This window comes from Chenopodium album, chromosome 19, assembly GCF_948465745.1.
Source record: "Chenopodium album chromosome 19, dcCheAlbu1.1, whole genome shotgun sequence".
NCBI classification, from domain to species: domain Eukaryota; kingdom Viridiplantae; phylum Streptophyta; class Magnoliopsida; order Caryophyllales; family Amaranthaceae; genus Chenopodium; species Chenopodium album.
Window position 1 is genome coordinate 1,465,060 of NC_137852.1, and position 10,870 is coordinate 1,475,929.

Consider the following 10,870-nt stretch of genomic DNA (forward strand, 5'->3'; position numbering starts at 1 on the left):
AGTTTCACCCTTAGTACTTTAACCGATATGATGAACAATTGAACATAGCTTATAAGACATATATATTTTATTTATATGTATGCGGACTAGTTTCGTAAATACTACTCCCTCCGTCCCAAAAAGAACGACCCCTTTGGCCAAAACTTTGTCCCAAAAAGAATGACCCATTTACATTAAAACACCCATCAATTTGCAAAAATATTTGTGCAAAATTAGCTTCCCCATATAAAAATTTGATTTTCCATGTTATTTTATTACTTTCTCTCTCTATTTTTTTACAAACCCCATGTAAATTTATCTTTTCGATATACTTTTACTTCTTTTTACTTAACTTCCTTAATACCCGCGTAATCAACCCAAATGGGTCGTTCTTTTTGGGACGGAGGGAGTACAAATTAATTTAAGTCTAAATATGAATACGTGGTACTAGTATACTATACGTAACTAGTAGCCCAACCCCCCCTCCCCTCACTTGATTCCTCCATTGTTATAATAATAATACTCTAGAAACCAGTATTGTTTCAAAATCATAAGAACCCTACTAAAATTTCTTCATTACCTCCAAATAACCAACAAAATAATAAAAATGGGAGTAGAAGATAACAACATGATCAAAGAAACCTTCTTCATAACCCATGGAAACCCGATTTTGACCGTAGAAGACACACATCCCTTAAGGCCATTCTTTGAAACATGGAAAGAAAAAATATTTTCGAAGAAGCCGAAGGCGATACTTGTGATCTCCGGTCACTGGGAAACTGATCATCCTGCTGTTAATGCTGTTCATATCAATGATACTATCCATGATTTCGATGACTATCCTGAACCCATGTACCAGGTAATATTTTCGGACCGTCCCTTTATTTATTTATTTTTTAATAGAGTACTTATTTTTAATAACAATTCTACAATAATTTATTTTTCGTAATTTTGTATATATTTTTCTTTATAAAATACCAATAATATGAAATAATGTCACACGTCAATTTTGCTAGGCGTAACAACACTTTTTATTTTCTAAACGAGTTTAGCATTATTGTTATAGAATTATGTAATACTCCGTACAAAATATTACTATACACTTTATAATGTATTTATGTAAATCAAGTAACAAAATTTTTGGTTTGGTTAATTATGGATCAGTTGAAGTATCCAGCTCCAGGGTCACCAGACTTGGCTAGCAGAGTAGAAGAAATTCTGAAAAAATCCGGGTTCGACACGGTGCACATTGATAAAAGACGTGGGCTTGATCATGGTGCATGGGTGCCTCTTATGTACATGTATCCGGAGGCTGACATTCCGGTATGTCAGCTCTCCGTGCAGCCGAAGATGGACGGAACGTACCACTACAACTTGGGACGGGCGTTGGCGCCACTGAAAGACGAAGGTGTACTCATCATTGGTTCCGGAAGTGCAACACACCCTTTGGACGAAACCCCTCATTATCATGGTGGTGTTGCTCCTTGGGCTGCTGACTTTGACTCATGGCTTGACGTAGCTCTCACTAAGGGAAGGTAATTAAGACATTTTTAGCCTTTGTTTTCTAATGTCAAGTACAAAATTTAGGGATGATAATGGGTAGGATCTTGTTCAGGTCTAATTAGGGATGCCAATAGGTCCGTTTTACTCAATGTGCCTTCGAATTCGAAATCCAAAAATACCAAATCCATAGATATGGATAGAAATCCAATCCAAATGAAAACCTTGTTCTCACTCTTTTTTTTTAAAAAAAAAATATTATTTTGTGAAGTCTTTAAAAACTTTGATAAAAAAATAAAATAAAAAATGCTTAAGTTTTGATTAATCAATCTATAATCTATAATTAAAACTAAAATCATTACCGCTGACATGATTACTATTCACGTGTCAACCTCTTATAAAAAAAAAAAAATCTGCCAAAACTATTAGTAACATCATCATTTTTTCAAGATAAATAAAGGCTTAAATAAATTAATTATACAATTTCCTAAAAGATTTTATATTTAATTTGACTAACTACACCATTAGAAGACCTTGATCTAAGGATAGTAACGGGTCGAATTTGGATCGAATCCAAATCCGATCCATACATAGATCAAGATCCGTGGATTCAAATTTCCAAATTCAAATTTCGTTGATGTATTGGTTCAATGGTTCAGATGAATCCACATATAATTGTTTTTCACTTTTAAGTTTAAAATGTACTTCTCCCGTTTTAGAATAATTGACACGTTTTATTATCATGTTTGCCAATAAAGTCAATTTAAAATATCTTTAATTATACTATTGCCAAAAATATTAAAAATTGAATACTTTTTAAGTACACATTAAAACGGATCGAACAAGTATATATCTTCATATGTAACTAGTATTTTATGTAAATCCACAAATGATAGTCAAAGTAAAATTTATAAATAATGTCAAAAGTCAAAATGTGTAAATTTTTGAAACACAAAATGCAATTTATATAAATAGTTTTTTTTATTTATTATTTCTTCAATATGAGATAACTTACACAAGAACAGTTAAAGAAATTTCAACAGATTTTTCTCATTTATTTGATGGTGATAGCCTTGTACGTAGAAACTTTTCCATTTCATTCAAAAGTTGTACCACGATGTGATAGCCCTAGCTTTTTGGTAAAAATTTGAATTGTGTGGGCTAGTATGTTGATCTTGCCGCAGGTTGTGTAAATATTAGGAAGACACTCATTCAACTAATTAATACTATGACCCTGTTTGGTAATTAGCTGATTTGACTAGCTAATTATAGTAGCTGGTTTGACTAGCTGGCTATGATTAGTTGATTGTGTAAAAATGTTTGGTAAATAGCTATTAATTGTTAGCTGTTTTAGTGTTAAGAGACAAAAAGCTAACTGTACAATAAGCTAATTTTAAAAAGCTCTTATAATGAGCTTTTTCTATAAGAGCTTTTTGAGCCCAAAAAAGCTTTTTTAATAAGCTATTTACCGAGCATCTAAATTAGCTTTTTTAATTGGTCAAACATCTAATTGAACAAAATAAGCTAAAAGCTCTTTACCAAACATACCCTATAACTATGATTTTGGTGGTGGTATATATTCAGGATTGAAGAAGTGAATACATATGAAACCAAAGCACCAAACTGGGAATTAGCACATCCATTCCCGGAGCATTTTTATCCATTACATGTTGTCGTCGGGGCGGCTGGTGAAAAGTGGAAGGCTGAGCTTATTCATATTAGTTGGGACCATGGTACCTTATGCCATGGCTCCTACAAGTTTACTTCCACCTAAATTATTTCACCTTGTAACACACGCGTTATTGTTGTGGTTGTCGTATTGTGTCATCTTTTCAATTCATGTATTATTATCTTTTATAATTGCTTTGATTAATAAGTTCAACAAATAAGAACTCTATAAAGTCAGTGCATAAGCACTTAGAAATCATTGTTATCATACTTTGCTATCTTAATTAAGTTTGCACATTATGAACAAATATTATTGGAGAATTTAATTTCCCCTAAAGTCTGATAATTAGGCTCGTCACACCCAATAGAGAATATCCATAGAATATTCTCATCTTAGGTTTAGGATATATTTTGTATAAGATTATCTTTGATATCTGTACATATCTTATAGTTACCTAATATGATTAGGTTTCTCATTGTAACCCTATAAATATTGATCAATGGAAATCACTCTGATTAAGGAGTTTATATTATCTGACATGGTATCACAGCTTAGGTGAGATCTTGGGATCATATATAAAAATTCTCACCCTGCCGGTGGGTTGGAAAATTAAACCCACCGGCGGGATATACACAAACTTTTTATGCTTCCGCAAACACACACATATAGATTTTTTTTTTTCCTTTTCTCAAAGTTTTTTTTTATAATCTTTATGTAACCTTGCGCCTCCCACCGATAGTAGCAACCGCGAAAGCCGCCTCCATCATTGGTGGCAATCGCATACACTACCGCCTCCCACTACTGGCAGTAACCAAATCTGCCAACCTTCTCCATGTGCCGCACTCTATTTCCACCTCCTCATGACCAACAATAATTCTTACATTGTTCCATTGGTTTTTCTACACATAATCACATAGATTTTGTTTTGGTGGTCGTATATCAAAAGAAGGTCAACTACTTTTGCACATCTCTTTTGCTATCAAGTTGGCTCCTCTTATTGTTGCAGCACTTGGAATCTTTGTGGAGTATTGATTCTTGCTACCTGGGTTTCTCTTTTGGATTATTTTCAAGCGGTGGAATTTAATCTTATCTTGCGCTATTTTATTTGTTTTTATTCAATTGTGATTTCACGTAGTAGTGTAGTGTCTTCTCCCCGATGATGGTTTGATCCCTTAGCTTCTTCTTCTCTGGATCTGCAACTTAGCCCAAGTCTGTGTGCGGCTCTTCTCCTTCTCCTTCTCCTCCGGCCTAGCAGTGCTTATCTCTACTCTATGTAGGTCGTGGCTGTTGCTTCTCATCGTCATCACCGGCACATGTCTACTACTTCTCTTTTGATCATGGGTTACCATACTATCCTTACCGCTCGATGCGTGATTCAGATCCAGTCTGAGCATCCGATTTTCTCCCGCTCTGACTGCGGGGGTATGATAGAGAATATCCATAGAATATTCTCATCTTAGGTTTAGGATATATTTTGTATAAGATTATCTTTGATATCTGTACATATCTTATAGTTACCTAATATGATTAGGTTTCTCATTGTAACCATATAAATATTGATCAATGGAAATCACTCTGATTAAGGAGTTTATATTATCTGACACAAAATATATATAGCTTTTAATTTATTTAATAATAAAAATAATATTTTTTAAAAAAAGGTACCAATCCCAACTTTATAGTTTATCCTTCAATCAAATCAAAATTCATTATTGCAATAATTCCTTTGGCTTAAGAGGAAAAATTAATGTGCTAGATGATGAGATTTTCATTTCATACTAATTAATTTTATATGAATCATATGATATTCATTATCGCATTATTTTGTTAAACTCTTAATTAGCCGAAACAATCATACTCATTTATGTGGAGTGTGACACAAACTACAATAGTACAAACCAATTTGATATGATTTGATGAAGTATTCGTATATTGTTGATTAGTTGCCGCTTGCCGATATGCTGGCCTGGTCCTCGATGGTATTTATTGTTGGTCCTCGATGCAATCATGCAAAATGAAGGCACTTCACTGTCTCTTTCATAAACAATAATTGGTCATTAAAGCACGACTAAACATTAAATAGACGTGTAAACTCCCCATTAGAAAAATAATACAGTACTTCGTATGTATGGAGTACAATGTATAACTATAGTGATACTACTCCCTCCGTCCCAAAAAGAACGACCCATTTGGGTTGATTACGCGGCTATTAAGGAAGTTAAGTAAAAAGAAGTAAAAGTATATTGGAAAGATAAATTTACATGGGGTTTGTAAAAAAAATAGAGAGAGAAAGTAATAAAATAAATGGAAAATCAAATTTTTATATGGGGAAGCTAATTTTGCACAAATATTGTAGCAAATTGGTGGGTGTTTTAATGCAAATGGGTCATTCTTTTTGGGACAAAGTTTTGGCCAAATGGGTCGTTCTTTTTGGGACGGAGGGAGTAGCTTTTACGGAGACCAAGCAAATATTAATAACACTGAATAATTAACATGTAATTTATGTATTCCAGAATTAAAATCATTATAGTATATGATTCTTGTTACAAAAAGAGTCATTAATCTACACCGTACAAGTAATACCATTAAAAGGACCTAATATCCCATACAAATTAAAACATCCTCGTCTAGTTGCATATACCAATATATGATGTGTCGATGTGTCGATGTGTATATGATGGGATGATACCAGTAAGAGACTATTTATCTACTTCGTATCTTTCTTCTTAATCACAAAACCCTCAAAGAAGTTAATTAAATAAAGTTCAAATAATCTTTTTGTCAAAGATTTGATCATGTAGCCGGTACAAGTACTAGGACCATTTTTCTTAATTTGCTAGTTTTGCGTTGTATTAGTAGTCCCATAATAAGTGACTAGTACGGATATCTAATCCTAGCCACATCCACTTTTAGAGGATCGTTGTTGCCTTGTTGGGGCGTTAGAGGAGCCAAAAATGATACTTACAAGTACTAATAGAAAAGTGAGTGATAGATGATATTCCGCGTACCACGTCTTCCAAATTTGGCATGGGCTACTCCCACTTGTTAACATCCTTTTCTTTTTCTTGAGGAAGTTAACATCCTTTTCTACGATGAAGACATTTCACTCCCTCTGTGTTACTTTAGTGTTACATTTACCAAATGCGCTCGTAAATATTAAGTATTCACTTTCTTTTTTGTGTTAGTATTTGAACTTGTAATATTGCGAATATAAGGTACTACATATAAATAAAAACTATGCAAAGTAATAGTCCGTAGTTTAATATGTTGAATTAAGTACAAATAAGATCTTATAGTTGTGTTCATCTATATGATTAGTACAATTTCCAACTAATGTGTAGTCTGAACGTTACAGCGGATTGATACTTTACTTATTCCTTGTGATTATATGCATATGATATTTATGGTGTCTTTTTTATTATTAGACCTTGTAATTTGCAATTATATATACATTTATTTTCATGTTTATAAAATGATTGATGATTGGCTTAGATGATTACTTAATTGTTATTCTTATAAGAGGTTGGGTGTTCGAATCTCCGTATCCGATCCTCATGTGTTCATATAGAGTAATGACGTGGCATGATCATTAAGGCTAATTCAGTGGTGATGTGGCCTTAGAATTGAAAAAGGGTCTACCTCTATAATGTCTATATGTATTTGTGTTGTTGGACAAAAATTGTAAACATCACTCATGTGTTGGGTTTTAGTGTTTGTTTTTAGTTTTAATATGAGTGGAGGTCAAATTGTTCACAAACACTACCCTAACAATTGCGTTAAGAATTTATCAAAAATTATCACGGAGTTATAATTGTGTTATGATTGACTACATAATATGCCAAATGAGGTCAAATGACTTGATGAAGCTTTTTCTTATTGTATTGGACCATTGTTGAAGTTTAATTCCTCTCAGTAACATTGAGTCAAGTCACAATCATGTTGTGGTGTCGAGAGATTGAAATCTCCATCTCAACAAATTCCTTTGAACTTAGGAAAAAAAAAAAAGGAGCTGAGAAGTTTAATTACTATGAGTTGCTTGTAATGAAGACCTAAATAGCATGTAATATGAACAGTAAAAAACAACTGAAATCACCAAATTTATCAAATAATTGACAAACTTCAACCGAACAAGTTATACGTAAACATTGATTACAAAAAATAGCATATGAGCTAACGTACATAAACTTGATCTCAGTACCTTAAAATTGCATTGAATGCAAGATTCAAACAAACATAAACATTTGGAGCAAACTTAACAAATACAAAATGAATGAATTTACTAACGAAAACATATAAATATTTAAGCATTTGACGATGATCAATACCTAAGAACCGGAATAATCTGAAGAGGTTTAGTCTTCTGTAAGGCAATCCCAAATTTCTCATCCATGTCTAGGTCTTCTGGGTTCATACCTTCTTCAAGCTTCCAATTGAAGAATTGAAGAAGCGTAGCTAACATCAAAGTTAACATTCTAATAGCCAAATTCATCCCAGGGCATATTCTCCTTCCAGCTCCAAAAGGTAAGAGTCCAAAATCTCTTCCTTTTACATCAATTTCAGATCCCAAAAACCTCTCAGGTAAAAACACATCGGGATTCACCCACGCTTGAGGATCTCTTCCAATGGCCCATAAATTCACAAGTATTTGTGCATCTTTCGGCACAACATAGCCATATAATTCAACATCACTATCAGCTTTACGAGGCAAGAGAAATACAGTTGGTGGGTGTAGCCGCAATGTTTCTTTGATAATGGCTTGTAAGTAAGGTAGCTTAATAATGTCTGATTCTTGAATTTGTCTATCTTTACCCAAAACTTGCTCAATTTCTTCTTGAGCTCTTCCCATCATCTTAGGATTCCGAATTAACTCTGCCATTACCCATTCAAAGGTACTCGATGTAGTGTCAGTCCCAGCATCAAAAATATCCTGTTAATATTGTAGTTAGTTTATGCAGCTACATCAATATTATATGCTCACATATTTAAATATAATTGAGTATTATTAATCACATCTATTATTTGGAATAAGTACCAAATTGATCACAAGTGCATTTTAATAGAGTTGCTTGTTATATTATAAGGCACCAATTCTACACATAGTTAGTAATCCAAACTAGTCAATAATAAAACTAGCTACAACGTGACCAACCATCAAAAGCCAATTTGTCAAACAAGACCATATGACATTAAATAATAATACATTCAATTCCTTATCAATTTATCATGGTTCTTTCATCCTTATGCCAAAGCCTAGACACACAATTAACATTAAATGACATTGGTAGTAACATTAAGGGCCTGTTCTCATTGACTTAACTCAGCTGAACTGAACTGAACTGAACTCAGCTGAACTGAACTGAACTGAAATGAATATTTTATAAGAGAAGGAAATTAAGAGTTGAACTGAACTAAACTGAACTGAACTGAACTGAATTGAGCTGAACTGAACTGAACTCAGCTGAACTGAACTAAAGTGAACTGAACTGAATTTCAACGTAAGAGAACAAACTCTAAAATTGGTTAAGAATTTATGACGAATACCATGATATGCCAATAATAGAAGTGTAGATTACGTAGGGACCAAAATTTCAAATTTGTCGCTTGGATTTACTACATTGTAGACTAGTGACAACTCAATTTATGTTTGCAGAGATGGAGACAAAAATGTTGGTATGTTACGTAAAAGCTGATATTTCCACCTTACCACCTAACCACCTTCGTTTGTTAGTTACCAACTTACCACATAACACAATTAACCGTGTCTTGAATTTAGCTGTATTTTCCCCTATTATGGGCTATATAAATGATTGTCAAAGTCCTTGGCAATTTGGCATGCAGTACTTGATTAATATGTCGTATTCTGTCTACATCACAACTCATTTTAATCATCCTAATTTTGTAGAAAATATGAGCATAATTATTCAACAATGATTTACGAGTATATGATAATGTTTGTCGTTTATACATTCGTGAAAAAAAGGGTAAAGATTAATGAATTTTGTAAAAAAAAATAATTATAATATTTTAAGCCAATTATTTATTTAAAAATTGCCCAAAGTAAACATTACTAAATTCCTTCCTCCTCCCTAGTATCCTATTCATACCTAAAAACTTAAAAATAATTTAAAATAAATAAATAGATAAAAAAAATAAAATAAAAAAGTCCCCGTCATGCAGGCTTACGGGAAATCCCCTGTTTCTCATGGTGAGAAACGAAATTTGTTTCTCATGGGGGTATTTTTTGTGAATAAATCAATAACTTTTTCATTATTATGGGCTCCACAATTGAATAAAGTTGTCGGTTTATTTACGAAAATGTCATGTGAGAAACAAAATTTGTTTCTCACCATGAGAAATTGGGGCATCCTCCGGGCCTACGTAACTCGTGCAATTTCTCCATGAAAATTGGTTTAGTACGCACAAGTATATAATTATATAAAGAATTAATATTCATTAATAATTTGCTATTTTTATAATAGTTGTACGTTTTATATGTTTACTACTTTACTTCTTCTAATTATTGGCTACAACTTTAATCTATGACTTACCACGAGCAGATGATTTATTTCGCCCATACTGAGCTCTTTTTGTTTATGGAGGTCAAGAAGAATGTCTAGCACATCATCAGTCGCCTTCGTCGTCGAAGCAGAATCCTGCTCATTGCCAATCCTTTGACAGATTATGCTTTGAAAAACTGCAATCAACTTGTCAAAATTAGACGCCAATCGACGTCGAATACCTGATGGGTCTAAACATCCAAAGATTGGAAAATAATCAGCATAGTTAGGCTTGCCAATATCTTCCATAATATTCCATATAAGTTCTTTTAATTGCTGAGATGTATGGGATTTATGGTGGGCTAATTCGACCGAAAAAAATAATTTTGATAGCAAATTAAGGGAGGTTGTAAATGCTGCCTTGCCAATATCAACAGCTTGTCCTTTTTGTGCACATTCTTGTACGTATTGAAAAAGCTGTTGCACCTTGGCATGTCTTAGGGTTTGGCAAGCATCAAGTCTTTGAGGAGAAAGTAAATGAACGGCCGTGATTTTTCTAAAATTCCGCCACTTTGGGGATACAGGCAACCACGACATGGTCAACTTATGGTGATCCCCAGCAGTGACGGAATTAGGAACAGTACGATTAGAAAGTGGGTGGTCTTTTTTTAAGAACATTTCTTTGGCTACTTCAGCCGAGGATACAACAATAGTTGTAACACTTCCTAGACGTAATGATATCAATGGACCATGAATCTTAGCAAGATTAGCAAATGACTGATGAGGTTTCTCACCAACTTCAAGAATGTTACCGATTATTGGCAATGGTTTAGGGCCGGGAGGAAGAAGTTTGGTAGTTTGGCTAGTGAATAACATTTTAATGAAATGAAAAACAACAAACCAAATAGCAAGTATCATTGCTAATGTTGCATGATCCATGATGAAAATATAACAAAGCTTATAAAAATATTTTGGTATGAATGAGTTTGAGTGTGTTTTTGATACGTAAAATGTATAGTAATTTATACTGCATGTGTGAGTAAATTTAATAAAAAAACGGTATTAAATATTGTACAAAGACAGTACTGTTTCATATAACATGTGAAAGATTCCAAAAAAAAAAAAAAAAAATTAAAATCTGTGGAAAAAAGTGTGATAATATTGGGCCCGGTAAATATGGGGCCCAAATTTGGGCCAAGGAAATTTATTACCCAATCAACTTGGA

General features: G+C 33.2%; 2 protein-coding genes across 2 annotated transcripts; one reads left to right on the top strand and one right to left on the bottom strand.

The window, feature by feature from the left end:
- Window positions 1–600: 600 nt before the first annotated feature.
- Window positions 601–3,253, top strand: LOC145596072 (4,5-DOPA dioxygenase extradiol 1). The gene is made up of 3 exons (XM_081652504.1): window positions 601–838; window positions 1,144–1,514; window positions 3,064–3,253. Exons 1-3 carry the CDS (start codon window positions 608–610, stop codon window positions 3,251–3,253), a joined length of 792 nt encoding a protein of 263 aa, XP_081508630.1. The 5' UTR covers window positions 601–607.
- A 4,213-nt stretch (window positions 3,254–7,466) lies between these two features.
- Window positions 7,467–10,620, bottom strand: LOC145594909 (cytochrome P450 76AD1-like). Its single transcript, XM_081651259.1, has 2 exons — window positions 9,697–10,620; window positions 7,467–8,075 (listed from the first exon to the last, which is right to left on the bottom strand). The coding sequence occupies exons 1-2, from the start codon at window positions 10,582–10,584 to the stop codon at window positions 7,467–7,469; spliced, it is 1,497 nt and encodes a 498-aa protein (XP_081507385.1). The 5' UTR covers window positions 10,585–10,620.
- Window positions 10,621–10,870: the final 250 nt, after the last annotated feature.